Consider the following 21,870-nt stretch of genomic DNA (forward strand, 5'->3'; position numbering starts at 1 on the left):
TTGCCCAAAAAGGGCTCAAACATATTATTTTCTCTATGCTCGAATTGTCTGCTCTGCACCTTGACTACAATACTTTGTATCTGATGTGACATGAAACCTTTTTATATCTTCCCACAAATCTGTGATTTTATGGTCTTCAAGCATGCTTTTCTCCACATAGAGTCCAAGAGTTGAAAAAAAAGCCATTCTTAGCAAACGAACGTTCAGGTTCTCTTGTGTAATAAAGATATAATTTTGTTGATTGCTTCTCTCAAAACTTCTTTTACCTTTTCATTTCTCAGACTGTAAATGAAAGGGTTCAGAAGAGGGGTCACCATTACGGTCATGACAGCAGTCACTTTGTCAAAATCCAGCGAACGGCTCTGGCTGGGCCTCACATACATGAAGATGTTGCTCCCATAGGCAATGGAGACGACCGTGATGTGAGAAGCACAGGTGGAAAATGCCTTCTGACGTCCTTGGGCTGAGGGGATGCGCAAAATGGTGGAAATGATGTAGGTGTAAGACACAATGGTGAGTACCAACGAGGTCAGGAGGACGAGGGAAGATAAGAGGAAGTTTATCATCTCAATGAAATGAGTGTCTATGCAGGCCACCTGTAGCAGAGGGGCAATGTCACAGAAAAAATGACTGATTTCTTTATAACAGTAGGGCAGTCTGGACACCACAATAATTGGGCATAGCACTGAGAAGAAGGCTCCTACCCAGCATCCCAGAACCAGTAGGAGACAGACGTTGCTGTTCATGATGATGGTATAGCGCAGGGGGTTACAGATGGCCACGTAGCGGTCAAAGGACATCACCGCTAGGAGGATAAACTCCACTGTCCCCAAGAAAAAGAAGAAGTATATTTGAATCATGCAGCCAGCAAAAGATATGGTCTTCCTGTCCTCTAGAAGACAAGCTAATAGCTTTGGGGTAACTGAGGTAGTGTATAAAATGTCCAGAAATGACAAATTACTGAGGAAGAAGTACATTGGGGTTTGGAGGCGATTATCAGCCCATATTAGGGAAATGATGACAATATTTCCTGTGAGAGTTAACAGGTAAATAAACAAGAGGACCACAAAGAGGGAGATCTGAAGCTTCCGGATAACAGGGAAGGCAGTCAGGGTGAATTCAGTCACTGTGGTCTGATTTTGCATATCCATGGCATGCAATACTTAGTGGGCAGCACATCTCTGGAAAAAAAAAATTATAGAGATGAAAATCAGCTTAAATGAGTTTCAATTCTCAGTATCAGTGATAAATGTAAAGTAGTAAAAGCTTTGAACCAAGAGTCAAGAGTGATTTCATCCTGCCACTCACTCTAATAAATATAGAACCTTGGATAAGTTACATGACATCTTCTAACCTTGGTATTCTCATATTTGGCATTTTTGGTTGAATGGCATTTTCTCCATGGTCTCATTAAGCTCTAGCCTTTACGATGGTCATCTCTTGGACCCCGTGCTCCTTCCCTTCTCTCTTTCATTTTTCCTGATCTACCGTTTCCCTGGCTAAGTTCTGTGCTTGAGAAGAGAGAATCCTTAACTGAGAATCCCGTCAGTCCATTTGCAAAATGGTAAAAGGGAATGTTAAGGAAAGTTGAGTTACTTTTCTCCAAGTCATTTCAACCCTTCAGGTATCATCTACATAAAGGAGCAGAAACTACGAAACTGACCAAGAACATCAAATGAAAGAGAACCTGTTTTGGTCTCTCCTCACATTTGTGATTGGTATCGCATGAGTCTTAAGGTGATCTCTGGTTGTCCCTGAGTTGTTCTGATGTGATAATAATTGATCTCCATAAGGCTGCCTTGCTTTCTTTGTTTTTATTCTTATACTGATATGAAGGTTTTGATGTCTACACTGTTAAAGAACAAGTAAGTGCATATATATGGTTCATCATTTGCATAACCTATTTCAGACATTTGAAAAACCTCTACTGGGAAAATGATCAGTGTGTTTCTTTTTTGTTCCCTGCAATGCCATGGGTATGGCAGGATCCAAAAAAATACCAAAGCTTTTCCCTTCCATTCCTTGACTGGGAATTCTTACAGGTTGTCTTAAATAGGTCTCTTATACCTCACATTCTTTTCGGCAATTTGGACAATCAGCTTGTTAACAGTAGTGAAAGAGAGACGATGGAGTTTGCAACGCTCATCTTGGAATACGGCTCAGGTTTGCTGAACATGTACTGCATGTCTGTATCCTTCAGTGAAGCTCTGCCTTTTGGTGTTTTATTTTGTAGCTAATCCTTTAGTTTTATGTTAAAATGACCAATTTATTAACTGAGCTAGGTTGTCTCTAGGTTTGGAACCCACTGAGTTCCTCTTGAAAGAAGGTCTTTTTCCTCAGGCGCTCTCTCTCTGAAAAGTAATTCCTAGGAGTCTTCCTTTGCCTTAAAGACTTTTTTGGGGGAGTGGATTTCCATTTGAAAAGTTTGCTGTGACTTTTCTGGTCCTTGTAGTTGCTCATTATTTGTATTCACCATTCATTTATTTCAAGACCAAACTGCTTTTAAGTAATCACAGGACCTTAAAGGGTCTGATCTATTGAAATAGGGTCTTGGTACCAGCCGGTGTGCTTCCACCACTAATACGATAATATTGATCCCTCCCCCCACTGCTGCTGCATCCAGGTAACAAACTTCCAGACTGATTTCTACAGCACAAGGAGGCATAACCATATCTGGGTGGACATGTGTTAATGTTACTAAGATCTAATACAAAGACAGAATAGAGCATGGTATGTGTATAAGTAGAAATGCTTTGAATTTCCCTCTCATTTCCCCCTTCCCGCCCTCCTTACTGACAACACCAGAGATGAGTGGGTGTTAAGACACACTGATGTGCATTCTCACGAACTGCCTGTCATCTACTCCATTGTTCCTTCCATTCATCTAGCCAATTGTTTCACAACAACTGTACTGTCATCGTTTCCCTTCTTGCCTCTGTAGTCTTTGATGAGCCTGATGGGAGCTTGATTCCTGTCTGGTATTGTAAGAGTCAGACAGTTTGGGATCTTCAAAAACACCGTGCCAGGTTTTAATAACAAGAATCTGGGATGGTTGAACACAAATAGAATTGCTCTTTGCCGTGGTTGTCATTGGGCCATATAGGAATGGAAAAAAGGGGCATGGAGAGCTTTCTGTTCTGCTGAATAAGGGTCAAATAAACTTCTCTGAGACGAACTAAAGCTGTAGCATTGCTCTCCTTTGGGGAGTCTCTTCAGTTCATGATAGTGGAAAAGAACTTGGCTTTGTGTTGGTCTCTAGATGACCTCTGTGCTCTCCAGAGCCCATCATGTCCAAGGGGAAATGGTTGTGGATTAGACCATCTGTGTCTGACAATTTAATTATAAGTTTGCCAACTTAAGGCTTTCATTGGTGGAGGGGAGATTTTTTTCTTCATTACCATTTGTGGATCCTTAAAAAATGGCATTGAATCGCATATTTGCATGTTTCAAGATGCCGGATTTAGTGAGATAAATGTGGACTAATGGAAAAATCATAGCAGATTTTCAGTCAGAGAACCTGTGTTGTTTACTTTTTTCTCTCGTGGCCACTTGAGTGAGTGGCCTTTAATGAGACTCGTAAGTACCCTGTGTTGACTGTTTTCTCTCTAACGTGAGGATGATGACACTCCAGGTTCCGGTCCTCAGCTAGGGCCCAGCCCAGTAATGTTTATATACTTGGCGTTCGGTACATGTTTGTTAAGAACATGGGGATGGGGAAGCAGAAACAGAAAAGAACTAAGATGTAGTGGGGAATGGGGGTGAGAGATAATTTGGGATCTTTGCTGCTGTCAGTAACATGTGACAAAGTTTAATTGTAACTGAAGTACATTAAAAACTTTCATCTTCAGACTTAGGGTAGAGCTCTAATACTTGACGTCTGCTGACAGTAGAAGTTTTTGGGAAAGCAGTAATTACACTTTAATTCGTCAAATATACATGTAAACAAGTGTAGTGAGACCCAAACTGCTTATCATATAAATACGGATAATTGCATATTATAGGATACTTACATCACGCCGATTGTCGCACAGTCGGTATTTTCTCCATTCAAGTATGTTAACAAACTAGAAATCTGGGTATGTTTTTCCTCCTGCATCCCATCCGTTTTTCTTTAAATTCTGTTATTGCTTCAGTGTTGGATTCCGTGTAAATCTCAGTCTTAGCCTGAGTCTGTTTTCCCACGTGGTACTTAACCGCCCTTTCAGAACCACACCAAATGGTTATTCGCTGTTTGCTGAAGTGTTCCATCCGTCTTCCTCTGAATGGAAAAGAGTCCTTTTTAGTAATTTCTCTCAGTTTTTTTCAGTTCTTTTTTGTATTTCCACAGAAAAATTTAAATCTTGACTTACACCAGGATGAATCCAAGTGGTATATTATCATTTAATCTTTCATGTTACACGTCCAGTGAGTCTCCATCTCAGGTATTCCTCTGAGTTTCAAGCAATGTGGATTCTGAAGCACATTTTTGCCAAGAAGAGCAGAAGAGTGAGGTTTGGCGATGAATGGGGGAGTCCCACACAACCGAATCACGAGCAGGTCCTCTGACTCCTATTTTGGATCTCTGGCAAAAGTGACCAAAAGCTTCTCAAATTTCAGTTGGGTTTTTGTTTCTTTGTTTGTTTTTCGTGGCAGGAATGTAATTTCTTCTCTATTTCGTGAATTTCTCTTTCTTCTGTGGATGCACCCAGAAACGTGGAATTATTCAAACACAGGACGTTAGAGCAGAAGAGAACTCCACAGGCGGATGAGTCAGCCGGCCCCCAAATATCCTGCAATGTCTCCACCAAGGTACTGCCCAGTGATGCTAAACTCACTGTTTCTTGAGGCAACTCATTCTACCCTCATGGGCCTGATTGTCAGGAGAATTCATATTTGCTTTCACTGAAACATCTCTCTGAACCGTCACCCTTTGTTAGGTCACCCCTGTTCATTCATTGGGGATTTTGTGACTTGATTGTAAATGTAACCGTCTTTATTTACTCTCTCCAGAAAATAACATTACTCTGCCTCTATTGAATATGAACTTTGATAGTTAATGAGATTCTGTGTTCACCTTCAGAGATTTGGTTTACAATGGCACCTGGGATTATGGCATAAAAAAGGTTAATTATGACTACTGCAATCACAGAACATGAGAATTGAAGTAACGAATCAGTTATAAAGTTAAGGTCTCCTGGGAGAATCTCTTGGTTGTTTATTTTATTTATTTAAAGAGAAACTTCTACAGCTGCTTTAAAACCTCAGGGAACTAGAAACTTGGAAAACTTAGAACACATTTTTTTTTTCTGAAATGATCGTAGTGTATTAAAATAAGCTGTAAGAGCGATGAACCATTGGAATCTACCCTAACAGCCAAGAGTACATTTTACTCACTGTGTGTTAGCCAATATGAGAATAAATTATATTTAAAAAATAAAGATTATGCAACAAAAATAAAATGAAATTGACAAAAAAGCTTGCGGTTGCTTTCCAAACATAGATTATTTACGTAAATTTTATGTCTATGTACATATTTCAATTGATGCGTGATGTACAAATAATAACCAGTTTAAGGTTACAGTGGTTGAGGTTTGGCACATCTTGACCAGCAGACAGCCACCAGTGCCATTCTGATGGTTTACAATATTTCCATTATCTTAGAAACTCCTGCACCCTTTTGCAGCAAAAATGTTCCCCTCCTCACCTCTGCCCCTGATAACTACCAACGCATTTCCTGTCAATGTAATTTTGAATTTTCTAGAATCTTATCTAAATGCAGTCTTACTGTGTATAGTCTTTTGTGTTTCTTTCCTTCACTTAATCAGATGCTTTGAGATTCATCCATGTGTTTCTGGTATCAAGAGTTTCTTTTTTTGTATTCCTGGAGGATTATCTATTATATAGATTGTGTAGATATATCACAGTTTGTTTACCTAGTCACCAGATGATGGACACTTGGGTGGTTTTCAGTATTTGTCCATTTTGAATCAAGCCCCTCTGAGCAGTGGGTCCATGTTTTTATGTGAATATTTATTTTCATTTTTCTTGGAAACATTCCTGGGAGTAGAATTGCTATGTTTTATGGTAAGTATATGTTTAACCATATAAGAAACTGCCATGGTGTTTTCCAATTTTATTGTCATTTCTTTTTCATCTTATTAGTTTCGGCTTTCTAAAAAACATTTTTTAACATTTATTTATTTTTCTGAGAGACAGACTGCAAGCGGGGAGGGACAGAGAGAGAGGAGACACAGAATCTGAAGCAGGCTCTAGGCTCTGAGCTGTTAGCACAGAGCCCCACACGGGACTCAAACTCACAAACCATGAGATCATGACCTGAGCTGAAGTAGGATGCTCATCTGACCGAGCCACCCAGGCTTCTCTGTTTTTGGCTTTTTATGGTTCCCTTATGCCTTTCTTCCTCCCTTGGTGTCTTACTTTGTGAACTGATGGTTTTCCATAGCGGTATGCTTTGATTTCCTTCTCTTTGTGTTTTGGATAATCCACTGTTGGTTTTTGCTTGGTGGTTACAATGAAGTGTATGTAAAATGTCTCATAGTTAGATCCAACTATTTTATGCTGATAACAACTTCACTTTGATCACATACAGAAACTCTCCCCTTTTATTCCCTACCTCCTCCCTGATATTTTATGGTTTTGATGTCACAATGGACAGTTGACCCTTGAACAATGTGGCAGTTGGGGGTGCTGACCTCCCGCACAGTTGAAAATTTATGTAAAACTTTTGACTTCCCCAAAACTTAACTACTAATAGCCCACAGTTGACCAGAAGCCTTACCATTAGCATAAAGCCATTTAATGCACATTTTGCTTATGTATTATATATTGTGTTTGTATAGACTTGAAACTAAGGTAACATTGTATGTCAACTGTATTTCAATTAAAATAAAAGTCATTTAAAATACCAGTCAGTTAATCAGCATTAACTATTTGGGACATTTCCTTATAGCCTTTTAAGAGATTCTGAAGTGTAAAATAACTATGTATAAATTCAGAATTTTTGAAAATCCCTTTTCTAAACACTTACATATTTACCTTATATAGACTTTCCTTTGTATACCAGTGAAAGCGTTTCACTTCTCATGTGAACATAATTTTGCCTCCTCCAGACCTCCACTGTGTAAGCTGAATAGAATGTAGGTCTTCTTAAAGCAAATAAAACCATCCTGGAAATTTAAATACTTGGCTGAAATCAGTTACCGCTACTTAAATCCAATCTTTACCAGGATGTCAAAAATGTGTGCATAAATAGAAAAAACATTATTAACATATAAATAATTTCAACTTAGCCTTTTAGTTTATAGGCTATAAGCTTGTGTTTAAAGAACAGTTCTCCAAGGGATTTGGGGGTGGTTGTCAGTCTGCTTCCTCTTAGACCAATGATAATGGGGAAAAGAAAACAGAATGAAAAAGACATTCAAAAAGTAGTAACTGATTTTATAACTGGCAAGTTTAGGTAACGGTACCTTACAATTGTCGCAAAATTGTATGAGAAGATCTAGTGAATGAAAGCAATTTAGTAAGTTGGATTCATAAATGAATTCAAACAGATCTCTTTCGGTGTAGGGTCTGGACCCATGAGCAAAAGACAATAGGGTTTAAAAAGTGGGCTGTTCCAAAGTAAAAAAATCAAAATCAAAATAGGGTTTGGGGAAGATATAATGAAAAGATGGCTCTTCTGATTACAAAGTGTGACTCAGACAGATCTGTCTGCAGTTGTATATGGGGCCATTTGTTTTGCAAATTGTCTGGGTTGCAAGTGTTCCTGTACCTGACGCCTTCATAGGCATCTGGCACAAAAACCATAAATGAATCCTGGTTGTGCTCACTTATATTTGGATGTTTCGCATGAACAACACCTGAATGGAGTTCTTTAACCCAGGGATTTAATAACAAAGGTATTATTGATAACTGATAGCACAAAACCAATTTTATGGGTAAACAAAACCCAGCTTTGTATACCCTTTATTTAGGCATGCAAAGACATAACAAAATCTAACTCTGGTCTCATTTAATCATCTATCTCTTCTCGTCAGGGACTGTTAGACTCATTGGGTGATGAAGTGCCTGAGGTACATTCTTGGTCCTTTTCCTGGTCCCTTTTTGCATCTTACTGTTTTTGCCCACTGTTTCTTATTTTTGGGTTTCTCAGATATCCTGGAAACTGGATCGTTCTGCTTTTCATCAGGGCCTTATGACCCACTCTGCGTCATTGCCCTTACCCCAAAGTCTACCAGGAGTATAACTATAGTTGAAGAAATTGGGTTTATCATTCATTGCAGTGAGGGAAAACCCAAACTGTGGAGAGAGTGAAATGTCTCACTAAGTGTACTTATTACAGGATTTAGGCTTTCTTTGGGAACTTTTGGGGAGGGTTTATGGAAGCAGCAGCCTGTTCTGGATTGAGTGCTCTCAGAAGGATGGGGACAGAGTAAGGTAAAGCTGTAATTAGTAAAGAGGTAACAGCCATTCAATTTGGTAAGGCAGGGGATTGTTTGGTATTTTGTGTTGCACAGTGATCCTGTATGAAATGGATGTTCAGTGAAACTGTTTACGTCCAATGGGAGAAAAACATGACTTATCTGTAAGTATCACATCAGTTTGTAATAATACCAAGAAATATCTGTGAACACCATATCCATTCTGGATGTTAGGGGCTCCCTTCTTTGGGCTGAATCCTGCTTTATTTCTTAAGATTATAGTTCATTGTTGAACACCTCATCCCCCTTTGATGTAAATCAGGCTTTCTTATTCTCTCAGGCAACAAGATCTGAATTTCCATGGTTACTTCCCTCTTTGTAATCTTGCTTCCTAATAACCCTCTCCTTCCTACCTCTTCCTGGATATGCTGGGCATAGAGTTCGGTTGTCCTTTGTCACCTGGGAAGACCCAGCAGAATATAAAAGTTTGAAGAACTGTGCTATGCATATAGTTATAGAAATGATAATAACACTAAGAGATTCTAGGGCCCCTGGATGGATGGTGTCCAACTCCTGATTTCATCTCAGGTCATGATCCCAGGGTGGTAGGATCGAGCCTTGAATTGGGCTCTGCATTGAGCGTGGAGCCTGCCTAAGGTTCTCTCTTTCTTTCTCTCTCTCTCACTCCCCCACCTCCTCCTCCTGTGCTCATGCTGTCTCTCTAAAATAAACAAACAAACAAATAAATAAGTAAATAAGAATAAAAGGTGATTCTGCCTTCTAGATATATACCTTGTAGGGTCATATTATGTTGATAAATTTAGCACATTTCTATTTATCATCACAATGAATCTGAGATGAGATTCACATTAATCAAAAAGATAATAGTAATTAATTTACAAGAACAAAGACAGTATTTCATGGCTAGACAACCTTTGCCATGAGTATTTTCTCCAACTAGGCAAGCTATATGGGAAGGCAAAAAGATACAAAGGTGCTTGGTGAACTTAGAGTCAGAACAAGGAAAAGTTAGTAATTCAAATAAAATGCTTAATGGGATCAGATAAAGATAAAGGTAACCTGACTCTGCCAGTGCCACAGCAGGCACAATACTAATTTCTGTGCAGGATAGACCTTCTTCCTAGAGCAACATTTGATAGTCTTTGCATTTGCCAGTCTTTTAAACTTTTTTCATCCATATTGACTAACAGAATTAAAACTCTTGCCTCTTAATCTAGTCAAGATCATCAAAGGAGAAGCATCTCGGTGGGGGCGGGCTGGTGAAAATGTCTCACTTTCTACTTGCCAATATCTATGTGTGATGACAATATTACTTTCATACAGATGATCTCATTTTATTTATTTATTTTAAGTTTTTTCTTTTTTATGTTTATTTATTTTTGAGAGAAAGAGAGAGACAAAGTGCGAGTGGGGGGAGGCGCAGAGAGAGAGGGAGACACAGAATCCGAAGCAGGCTCCAGGCTCCAAGCAGTCAGCACAGAGCCCAACGTGGGGCTTGAACTCTCAAAACGTGAGATCATGACCTGAGCCAAAGTCGGACGCTTAACCGACTGAGCCACCCAGGCGCCCCTTAATGATCTCATTTTATAGCCACAAGTGCCCTGGAAAATAATCAGAGCAGACATTCCTGCTACCATTTTGCAGATGGGCAGGTGGAATCTTGGAGAAATCATGTAACCTAAGTAACTAAGTTCCCAAGTCCATTGAAGTTAGTGCCTAAACAAATATTAGACATTAGCTCTTGTGACTCAGGGCCTGGAGTGTTTCCATGATCCTATGTTACTATTTGAAAAATATCTCAAAGACTGAACAGACATAGAATTCTTTTTTTTTCCTTCTGGTTTTCCATACTTCACTGTTGATGATGTGTGATGGTTAATCATCCTGTTGACAGATTCTGAGACTTCATTTGTACTTTGGTGTCAGTCTTCATACAGCACAAGGTGCTATAGAGAGAAAGCATAGCTTACATGTTCTGAAATTGCTTAGTGTTATGTTCCCTTGGAATGTGGTGGAACTATCCTGCTAACTGACTCTTTCAAGACTTCCTTTACCTTTTCATTCCTCAAGCTATAAATGAAAGGATTCAGAAGAGGGGTCACCATTGTAGTGAGGACAGCTGTCGCTTTATCAAAATCCAGTGAATGGCTCTGGTTGGGTCTCACGTACGTGAAGATGGAGCTTCCATAGGCAATGGAGACGACTGTGATGTGAGAAGCACAGGTGGAAAAGGCCTTCTGACGTCCTTGGGCTGAGGGGATGCGCATGATGGTAGAAATGATGTAGGTGTAGGATGTGGTGGTGAGCACCAGTGAACTCAGGACCACAAGGGATGATAAGAGGAAGTTTATCATCTCAATGAAGTGGGTATCAATGCAGGCCACCTGCAGTAAAGGGGCAATGTCACAGAAGAAATGACTAATTTCTCTATGACAGTAGGGCAATCTGGACACCACAATAGTTGGGCATAGCACTGAGAGAAAGGCTCCCGCCCAGCAGCCCAGAACCAGCAGGAGACAGAGCCTACTGCTCATGATGATGGTATAGCGCAGGGGGTTACAGATGGCCACATAGCGGTCAAAGAACATCACCGCTAGGAGGATAAACTCCACAGTCCCCAGAAAGAAGTAGAAATAAACTTGAGTGATGCAGCCAGCAAAGGATATGGTTTTCTTCTTTTCTAAGAGACAAGCTAGCAACTTTGGGGCAATAGTAGTTGTGAACAAAATGTCCAAAAATGACAAATTACTAAGGAAGAAATACATTGGTGTCTGGAGACGATTATCAGTCCATATTAAGGAAATGATGACAATGTTTCCTGTTATGATGAGCATATAAACCAGCAGGAGAATGACAAACAGCAGGACTTGAAGCTCCTGGATGACGGGAAAGGAGACCAATGTGAATTCACTCAATGTACTCTGGTTTCTCATAGCCATTTCAACTGGAAGGGGGAAGAAACAAAGAAAAGCAGAATAGTTGAAGACATCTTTCACGTTTTTCTATGATCTTATTAAATATAGATTTAATATAAATATTAAATATAGAGGGTGTGGTCCTAGTGTTTTCTCTGACCATATCATGTGGCCTCAGGCAAATCAAATGAGCCTCTTGGCCTCAGTTCTCCTCTTCATAGTTGATGGGTTGGAAAAAAAATGTCTATGGTTCCTTTAAACTTTAACTTTTCAACTTCTATGACATGCATATATTTCTTCTCTTTCCTTCCTTAAATCCAAATCTGTTCAAGTTAACTGAAGTGTATAATTAACTGAAATTCACTCAAGTCATTTTGATCATGTTATACTTTAATCTTTAATAATTTGGGTATCTTGGCTGATAACGTCATATCATACTTTATTGGGGAAAGAGAAGTCATCAGACAAAAATTCTATTATCCTGTATCAAGGCTGACCAACATATTATGATCTGAAATGAAGAATCCTCTTAAGCCACAACGAGAATTGGATAAGACACACTCTCTGAGACATTGCTGGTTGCATCAAAAGTTAGGAGAGGTATCTGGATCCATTTGATAAATAACAAATAAAGAAACAGTAGGAGGGGCCGAGGCCAGGCAGTCAGGTGTCAAAGCTTCAGGGGCTGGAGTTGGAGCGCAAAGAGCCGGTAGCCAAGATCAGGGTGGCTGGCATCAGAATCAGCCAAAACAGAGAATTGGTAAGGGAAACACAGAGAACTGAAGGGGCAGGGAACCAAAGCAGAAGATTTGTACCAACGAGCGTCAGTGAGAAGGGTTGCCCTGTGATCATACCTTTATGGAGACATTTCTACGGGACATCCAGGACTGGAATATCAATGAAGCTGGAAAAGCAAATCCTGAGACTTTCTCTCTGAACCAAATCTTTGACAAGGTGAAGTGGTCCTGGGTGAGGCATGCTGAATAAGAGAAACAAATCCCTTCCAGAAGAAAAATTCCCCAACTTAGGCACCAAGAACTCCCAGGTATTAAGAAGAAACAAAGAACTTTTGGACAAAGATTTCCAAACATGATAACAATTGTGCTGCTATAAACGGGAGTGGAAGAAAAGAAATGATGCAATAAGAGATTTAGCACAAGGACAACAGAATTTGGAATGGTTAGAGGTGTTATATAGTACACTTATATATGGAATATTTCAAGAAGTAAAGGATGCAATTTTAAAAGTGAGAATGCCACAAAAATCAGGTCTTTTAAAAACTACCAAATTGACTTTTAAAAAGACCCAGTGTTGGGAGCCTGGGTGGCTCAGTCCACTGAGCATCTGACTCTCGATTTCAGCTCCCACGGTTGTGGGATCGAGCCTGGGCATCAACCTGCTTCAGATTCTGTGTCTTTCTCTCTCTCTCTCTGCCCCTCCTCCATTCACTCTCTGTCTCTGTCTCTCTCTCTCTCTCAAAAATAAACATTAAATGAATGAATAAATAAATAAATAATAAAAATAAAAAAGCCCAGTGGAACTTAGAGAACTAAAAAAAAAGATTATTGTTGAAGTAACAACTCAGTTGTTTCAAGTGAGGTGAGAGGGGATAAACAAGGGATTAGAAAGAATTTAAAACACCATGTTATACACCTGAAACTAACATAACATTGTGTGCCAACTGCACTCAAAATAGAACAAAACAAAACAAAAACCCTTCTTACTAGGTTATCTCCTGCACCCTAAAATTAAAAAAAACCGGATTAGTAAATAGGAAGATATATCTAAAGAATTCCTCTTTAATGAAACAGAGATAAGCTTGCAAAGTATGGAAGAGTGTTCAAAGGAATGGAATTTTGTTAAAAAAATAGAAACGATGGAACGGGAACATTTATATGTGTATTCTGTGTCCTGCAGGAGAGAACACAGGAAGTGATGCTGGATGGTATTTACAGAGAAACAGAGCACCAAAGGGAGGATATGAAAAACAGCAAGAAAGCATAGATCACTTTTACGGGAACAGCAGTGAGAATGACCCATTGGCTTCTCCACAGCAGCAATGAAAGCCAAGAATTAGTTAAATAATATCTCTAAAGTGTGGCAAGAAAGTAACTGCCAACGCAGAATTAGATATCCAGTAAAATTCTCTTCCATCGTAAAATAAATATAGTTCAGATAAAAACTTCAGGAATTTACTATCAAGGGACAGATGATAAAGTAATTTCTAAATATAATTCAAGAATAAAGAAAATAATGGAGATCATTTAAGACATGAAGAGGAATAATAAAGAAATGAAATGGTAAACATGTACATAAATCTAAGTAGAAATTCTCTGTAAAAGATACTAACAGTGTTGGGGTGCCTGGGTGGTTCAGTGGGTTAAGCGTCCGACTTCTGCTCTGCTTGTGGTTCGCAGGTTTGAGTCCCGCATTGGGCTCTGCGCTGACAGCTCAGGGTTTGGAGCCTGCTTCAGATTCTGTGTCTCTGTCTCTGTCTGCTCCCCCCCCCTGCTTGTTCTCATTTTCTCTCTCTCTCTCTCTCAAAAATAAATAAACATGTAAAAAAATTTTAAAAATGTAATAACTGTTGAATTTCTGGAGTTAATCTAGAATTGGCACATGGATGATGACAGGAAAAAAATGTGGAGAAGGAAATTGGAGCCAAAGACTTCTTGTATCATTTGTGAGGGGAGGAAACATTGTTTTCTTTAGTTTTTGTTTGTTTGTTTGTTTTGTTTTAGTAGGCTCCATGCCCAGTGCTGATCCCAAAGAAGGGCTCGAATTCACCACTCTCAGCTCAGGGTCTGAGCTGAGATCAAGAGTTGGACGCTTAACCACTGAGCCACTCAGGCACCTGTCTTTTAGGTTTGAAGTTAAAAAACCCCAATAAATTTTCTAGGATACTCACTGAAAGGATAGTAATAGAATAGATAATTTTCAAATTTATAGAAGGGAAAATGTGATATAAGGGAAGCAAAACTCAACTATAACAAAGATATAAATAAATACCAACAGTCAAAGCAGTCCATCAATTCCAAAAAAAAAAAAAAAAAAGAAAGAAAGGAAGGAAGAAAGAAAGAAAGAAAGAATAAGAAATTGTGGAAAAAGAAACAGAAAAATAGGAAATTGGGACAAATAAAAATAAAAAGCTGTATAAATCAGTTCTAATATATCAATTTTCATAATAAAGAAAAACTAAATTCTTTAAAGACATACATTTGTAATATTGTACTAAAAAACAATTCCTGGTGTATTCTATTTATAAGAGATATAAAAGGCAAGAACATGGAAAAATTGAAAATAAAAGGATTTTTAAAAAAGTATATGCCAAACATATACTAATCCCCAAGAAAGTTAATGTGGCTGTGCAAGTAACCCCTGCTGTTTGAAAGTTCCCATTTTGCCACTTCATTTTCACGGACAATGTATTGTTACCTGTTTTTGCTGTCTTAGAGGAGCCAAGAAATCCCGTGAGAATTTCCGTGTGTGTTTTGCAGGGAGCCAAGCCATTGCAGAGGCTGCACCCAGCCCTAGCAGAGCGTTTTTTCCCAAGGAACTATGCTCAGTATGTTCGCATTGAGCTCAGCTTTGAAATAGGTCTGCCAGTATCTGTTTTTTATCTTGATTTATTTTGTGCATCTATCAGCAAGATGTGTCCTGAAGGCATCAAAGAACCCTAAGAGAGGTTATTTTTGGCGTCCTGGAATGCTCAAAAAGTTTTCCGTATAAATTAATGGCAATCGCGTCTTCATTTTCTGCCATTTTGGCTTACGAAACGTTTCATAGGAATGTTCTATTTCTGCATAGTAAAGAAATCTGTATTAATAACTGGTAAAGCAGACAGTAAGACAAAATCATTAGGGATTGACAGGGCCGCTGTTGGATTTTAAAAATTTCAATTCATCATTATCGTCTAAATATGTATATACCTAATAACCAGCTTCAACACATATAAAGAAAAAAAATCACAGAACTGTAAGATCAAAGTATCATCATAGTGGAAGAATTCAGTACATAAACGTATTTTATCATACTTTTAAAGGTTTATTTATTTTGAGAGAGAGAGCGTGAGTGAGCGGGGGAGGGGCAGAGACAGAGAATCCCAAACAGGCTTCATGCTGTCAGCACAGAGCTCCATGTGGGTCTCGAACTTATGAACTGTGATATCATGACTTGAGCTGAAATCAAGTCAGATGCTTAACCAATTGAGCCACCCATGCGCCCCTATTTTGTAACATTTTAAATTCTAAAATATTTGTGTGTGTGTGTGTGTGTGTGTGTGTGTGTAACAAGCTCAACAAATCACTGTTTACGTGAACAATTCATCAAAGACACAAAGAATTTTATATGACCTCTTTTGCTACTTACTAAGGCATACCTCTTTCAAAGGTTAGCCAAGGTTCCTGTGCATGTGTCAGTATTCCTTCTAGCCAAATAAATTTGTTCCCTGCTGACTGGACTATAAACAAAACAGGTCACTGAACTTGAACTAAAATCCAAAAATAATTACGTATTTTATCGTTTAACCATCTCTTTTAAATTCCGGGTCTCAGTCTCCTTCCTAATGTTTATATTTCCCTTCATTTATGTGGGTCACTTCATATAAATACAAATTACTCTGAAATCCTTTCACAAACCCTAAACATCCGAGATTGTGGATGAGTCTTTAAAAAGGCAAATAATTTCTCACTTCAAGTTTTATGTATAAGCTGAGCGATACGTGGCAGCGGTAAGTGTGTTTGCGGTTTGAGACTGTAGTATGAGCTCTGGTGCCATGATTTCTAGGTGTGGCTTTAGTATTCTCACTTGTAAATGGAAATGCCTTAAATATCTTCTGTTTAGGATGATAGTAAGGGCTGGAACGACATAAGGTTCTTATCAGCAAGCAACTAACAGTACTTGATACAAATGTTCAATAAATGTCTTGCTAACAAGCAAACAAAACAGAGGACTGGGAGTAGTGGATGGAAGTGAAGGAGGCACCTCTAAGGATAAAACACGAAGAGAAAAATATTGACAATTCCATCTCCATGAGTAATAAAAATGTAAAAAATTTTTTTTTAGGTGTATTTATTTTTGACAGAGACAGAGTGCAAGCATGAGCTGGGGAGGTGCAGAGTGAGAGAGGGAGACACAGAATCTGAAGCATGTTCCAGGCTCCGAGCTGTCAGCACAGAGCCCGATGCGGGGCTCGAACTCACGAACCGTGAGATCATGACCTGGGCCGAAGTCGGACGCTTACCCGGCTGAGCCACCCAGGTGCCCCAAAATATTTTTAAGTTTATTTATTTTGAGAGAGAGACAGAGAGAGCAAGTGGGGGAGGGGTAGAGAGACAGGGAGACAGAGAATCCCAAGCAGACTCCATGCTGTCGGCACAGAGGCCGATGTGGGACTCGAACTCACAAACCGCGAGCTCGTGACCTGAGCTGAAACCAAGAGTCGGACGCTTAACAGACTGAGCTACTCAGGTGCCCCAACATGTAAAAATATTAATATGCAGTGGATATGTGATAACACAGATCTCTACTAAACCTGCTTGACTTCTGTCCACAATAAAATTTGTGTGAAGATCCTAAAACTACTTGACCTTGTAAACCACACTTCTTCCTGCATATGCATGTGTTTTTAGCATATGCTTCCATCATAACAATAAAATGGAAGATATTCTTATACCCTGAAGACAACTAAAAACTGACCCCACAATTCTCAGCATCTGTTTTTTACATTTAAACATAAAAAGATGGGGCCCACGGGTGACTCAGTCCATTAAGCGCTGACTCTTGATTTCGGCTGGGGTCATGATCTCACGGTTGGTGAGTTTGAGCTCCACATTGGGCTCTGCGCTGACAGCGTGCAGCCTGCTTGGGATTCTCTCTCTCTCTCTCTCTCTCTGTCTCTCTCTTCTTCTTCTTCTTCTTCTTCTTCTTCTTCTTCTCTCTGTACCTTCCCCTCTCATGCTGTCTTTCGAAATAAATAAACAAAAAACTATAAAAAGAACCTTAATTTTTCAGAATTGCATTTGTTTGATTCCCTCTAAATGTTGTATGATGAAAAAAATTTTCCCTCCTCTGACTTGGATTTCTTGGAAAATTTCACAGTATTGGTTGCCCAGGGGTCATTGTACAAACTTACTGCTTCTTCTACAGCAAAAGTCAAACCATCTATGCTTAGAATCTGTAGTTGTGGGAAACTCACTGCTAATTCATGTATCTTATTTCATATTTTATTGTTTCTGACCCTTTGAAAATCCTTTATTAACTTGGGGTAGTACCTTTTTTCCCATTTACTGCCACCTGTTGTTCCTAGTACTGGACTGAGGCTTATTCAGGCAAAGTTACTTTTCTCATCATCTCCTCAAGACGCCTTGATTTCTAGTTTTAGGGTTCAAGTCATACTGTGATACTGGCTAACATACACTGAGTTCTTGACATTTTGTTCCAAGAACTCTGTTAGCCACTTAAAAACTTTAAGTGGCATCAGAAAAAATGTGTATCATCTATTCCTTAAATGCAGTATTTTGTTGCTAATTTTTAGATTTGCAGCTTTTGGTTCCATACAACCTTTTTGGTTTGAGCTGTTTCTGATAGATGAATATTAAATCATCTCAATGATTGATTTTGAGTTTGTCATATTCTCCTGGTAGTTGTTTTAATTTATTCAAGGCTCTGCTCTTTCATATGTATAAATTCAAAAACCTTCTGAAGTAGGAAGTAGGTGTGGCTGTGATCTACATTTTGCACATGAAAAAACTGAAATTTACAGAGGTTGAATAACTTACCCAAAGTCCCATAGCTAATGTGTTCACAGAGCCAGATTCAAATATAGTTCTGCCTGACTCCAAAGCCTGTGTTCTTCAGAGATAAGCATAATATAGACTCTTACCCAACTTTTGTAGAGAGAAAAAACAAGGTCAGAGTGGTTTAAATGAGTGGTAAGACACATAAAGCTGAATTAAGGCTCAGCTCTCTAGTTCAGCCAGAACAGAAATGTTACTGTCACCTCACATTACAAGTCTGGAAATGCTAGCCTTGCTATGTTGAGTAATTGAATAGTCAGAATGTTTTAGATTCAGAAAAATCTCAGGATTGGAAGAGATTTTTAGGATCGTGCAGTACTATCAAAGTCTAAATGTCAATATCCTTCCCAAATAGTTCTGTCCCCTGAGAGACTTACTATATATAGATGGCCTGTTGTAACTTTGTACAGTTCTGCACAAAATCCATCATCACATTGGCGTGGAAGCTGATTACCTCTTGTTTTCTGCGTTAATTCTGAAAACTCGGAATCCTTTATAAGTTAAATGGAACTTTGAATCTCTACCTCTTTTTTTCTGTATCTGGGTTGTGGTGAGTCCTTTCCTCTGTGAAAATAGGCCACGAATCAACAGTAATGTTTGAAGCTCTTGCTTGCTCTCAAGGATTTAATTGAGAGTAGCTCTTGGGAATATGAGGTGAAAGAGGTTAATTACTATTTTGTAATTAAAGAATCTTAATCATGAAAAACCAATCACAATCACAAAGTTTAGTTGGAGATGCCAAATAGACATATTCAGGACTCCAGGGCAATTATCCCAGGGGTGTTGTTTCATTCTGTTAATCAAAGCTTGGTGGCCTGCTTTCAAGCTTTAGGGTAGCAAAACAGAAAACTTTTGATGTTCCCCAATAACTGACAAAATGATGTTGGTTTTCCTTTCCCAGGAATGCTGGCAGTAACAATCCTTCCAATGCTCTGAAAATGATAAATTTTCCTATTTTTCCTCTGTCAAAATGAAGAAAAATTCTCCTATTGCCAAAACCTATAAAAGGTGACTTTCTCTTCATTTATTACACTAGGCTATACCTAATCCTTATAGTAGCCTAAAAATCCTTAGGCTGGTGAATTGGGGTAATGGTTAAGCTCCAGGAAGTGAATACAGACATTTTCTAAATTGACTGAAGGCAATCTCCAAAAATATGGGGTAGACACCTTCCCAAGCAGCCAGACGTATAATGGAGAAGGGTCCAATTGACACTACTCTCTGGCAGGGACCTCCTGTGCATATTGCTTCCATGGTGGCTCTTGTCTATTTAATTCTACAACACAACATCCCTTAGTTTCTGGGGCCCATCAATTCCTTCTATCAAAGCCTTGAAACTTTGACATATCCATTAAAAGCCAGAAATTTGGATTAGATTAAAAAATCCAACTATATTCTGGTTACTGGAGACACATCTAAAACAGAAGCAGAAATAACGGTGGATAAAGAAAAAGATACAAAAGGGATATACAGGGCAAACATTAACCAACTTTGGTAGATTGTATTATTGTTTCCAACTCTTATGTACTTTTCTTCTTCAAAAAAAATTTTTTGACTGAAATATAGTTAACACACAATATTACCTTAGTTTCAGGTGTACAATACAGCGATTCAACAAATCTATGTGTTATTGCTATGCTGACTGCAAGTGTAGCTACTATCTGTCACCATACGACACTATTGCAATACCATTGCCTGTATTCCCTGTGTTGTGCCTTCTGCTCCCTTGACTTATTCATTCGATCCCTGGAAGTCTTTTTTTTTTTTTTATATATTTTTTACATTTATTTATTTTTGAGAGACAGAGAGAGACAAAGCGTGAGCAGGGGAGGGGCAGAGAGAGAGGAAGACACAGAATCCAAAGCAGGTTCCAGGCTCTGAGCTGTCAGCACAGAGCCTGACGTGGGGCTCGAACCCACGAACTGTGAGATCGTGACCTGAGCTGAAGTCAGGCGCCCAGCTGACTGAGCCACCCAGGCGCCCCTCGATCCCTGGAAGTCTTTATCACCCTCTCCCCTTCACACATTTTGCCCATCTCCCCTACTCCCTTCCCCCCTTTCTCTATAAGATGATTACGTATTTCCACTTACACATCCCATTGTTTCACTGACTATGTGACATGCCTAACGTGAACAATGTTTGAGCTAAAATTTGCGGCATTGTTTTATTCCCTCTGTCACAAGAATGGGATGTTGCTGGTAGGGGGTGTCTTTAGTTTGAATTTAAAATGAAAATATACGTGGAACAGAGACTGAGCAGTTTGGGATCTACCAACATGCAATGTGAGGGGAAAAAAATCCTCCAAAATTTTTGTTAGCTATTGAAATTTGGGAGATTGCTTGTTAATGCAGATAACGTAACCAAGACATAATATAACATAACCTAGACTCTAAGTCCAGAAAAAAAAATCCATCAAAAATAAACACCGTGAGAAGGGAATCTGGCAAGAGCAAATAAAGGAGGCCAGCCAGATGTCCGAGGCTAGATACTCCCCTTACATGCTTTGGGCTTCTGTAATCTTGCTTGCCTCTTGCATCAGGCAACTGCCCGTGAAGCACAAATGATAGTGTCCTCCCCCTTGTGGAGCCAACGGAATGTTTCCAAGTACGTGGAAGTTAGCCAAGCATAAAAGAAGGCCAGCACCAGGGCTCTGGGTTCAGCCTTTGGAGGTGACTTTGCTGGGCCAGCATTGGTGTGAAATAAACAATCTTTTCTGATTCCCTGAGTGTGTGTCTCTTGTCTCTTCCTGGGCACTGAGTATTTGCTGTAACATTTTGGGGGCGTTGGCCAGGAAGCTGTCTGGTAAAGTGGAACATATGAACCGGGCCCTTAAATCAGCCATGGCAAACTCCCTGGTAACCCTATAAGACCAGGTGGACACTTTAGCAGCATACTGTTATGAAATAGAAGAGGGTTAGACCTGTTAACTGCTGAGAAGAGGGGGGAATATGTCTCTTCCTAAATGAGGAATGCCGCTTCTATGTTAACCAATCAGGGATAGTTAGAGATATGGCCCAACAACTAAAGGAACGGATCATCAAACGGAGGCAAGAATTAGCAGACTCATGGAACTCTTGGAGCAACATATGGAATTGGGCATCCTGGCTCCTCCCTTTAGCTGGTCCTCTCCTAATGCTTTTCAAAACCCTACTGTTTGGTCTTTGTATTCTTAATATGCTAGACAGCCTTGTTTCCTCTTGCCTAGAAGCTATAAAACTCCAGGTGATGCTCCAGCTGGCCCATTCTAGCTATCACTACTCTCCTTTGGATGGTGAAAAACCCTAGATGTCATGCCCCTCCCTTTGACATCCTTGTCCAGCAGGAAAAAGCCAGAATGGTCTTTGCTCCTCCTCTTGTGATAGCAAGGGGTTCTCCAGCCCCTACAAACTGATTTTCTCTAAGGCTGCTATAGCAGCTTGAGAATCAAGAGTGGGGAATGAGAAGGTAAGCCAGTAAGAGCAGATGAAGGAGGCCAGCCAGATATCTGAGGCTGGATACTCCCCTTGCATGCTTTTGGCTTCTGTAATCTTGCTTGCCTCTTGCATTAGCCAATTGCCCACATAGCACAACTGATAGTGCCCCTCCACCCCCACCCTGTGCAGCCAATAGACTATTTCCAATTACCTGGAAGCTAACCAGGCATAAAAGAAGGCCAACACCAGGGTTCTGGGCTCAGCCTTTGGAGGTGACTCCATTGGGCTGGCACCAGTGCTAAAT

The 21,870-nt window shown here is 39.6% G+C and overlaps 2 protein-coding genes across 3 annotated transcripts in view; both read right to left on the reverse strand.

Moving 5' to 3' along the window:
• On the reverse strand, positions 1-4,081 carry LOC102961244 (olfactory receptor 6M1-like). Its single transcript, XM_007074031.2, has 2 exons — positions 4,011-4,081; positions 1-1,181 (listed from the first exon to the last, which is right to left on the reverse strand). Exon 2 carries the CDS (start codon positions 1,149-1,151, stop codon positions 204-206), a length of 948 nt encoding a protein of 315 aa, XP_007074093.2. The 5' UTR covers positions 1,152-1,181; positions 4,011-4,081; the 3' UTR covers positions 1-203.
• A 6,283-nt stretch (positions 4,082-10,364) lies between these two features.
• LOC102950224 (olfactory receptor 6M1-like) overlaps positions 10,365-21,870 on the reverse strand; it is a 30,105-nt gene continuing 18,599 nt past the window's right edge. For both annotated transcript variants that reach the window (XM_042959184.1, XM_042959185.1), the window contains 2 exons: positions 14,792-15,155; positions 10,365-11,385 (listed from right to left, as the gene is read on the reverse strand). In XM_042959184.1, the coding sequence (XP_042815118.1) occupies positions 10,433-11,380 (948 nt within the window). In that variant the 5' untranslated portion in view covers positions 11,381-11,385; positions 14,792-15,155 and the 3' untranslated portion in view covers positions 10,365-10,432. The remainder of the gene's footprint in view (positions 11,386-14,791; positions 15,156-21,870) is intronic.

This window comes from Panthera tigris, chromosome D1 (genome assembly GCF_018350195.1).
Source record: "Panthera tigris isolate Pti1 chromosome D1, P.tigris_Pti1_mat1.1, whole genome shotgun sequence".
Lineage (NCBI taxonomy): Eukaryota > Metazoa > Chordata > Mammalia > Carnivora > Felidae > Panthera > Panthera tigris.

Bases quoted from the DNA above. Each gene is read 5' to 3' on its own strand.
- LOC102961244 (XM_007074031.2), bottom strand. From the start codon at position 1,151: ATGGATATGCAAAATCAGACCACAGTGACTGAATTCACCCTGACTGCC.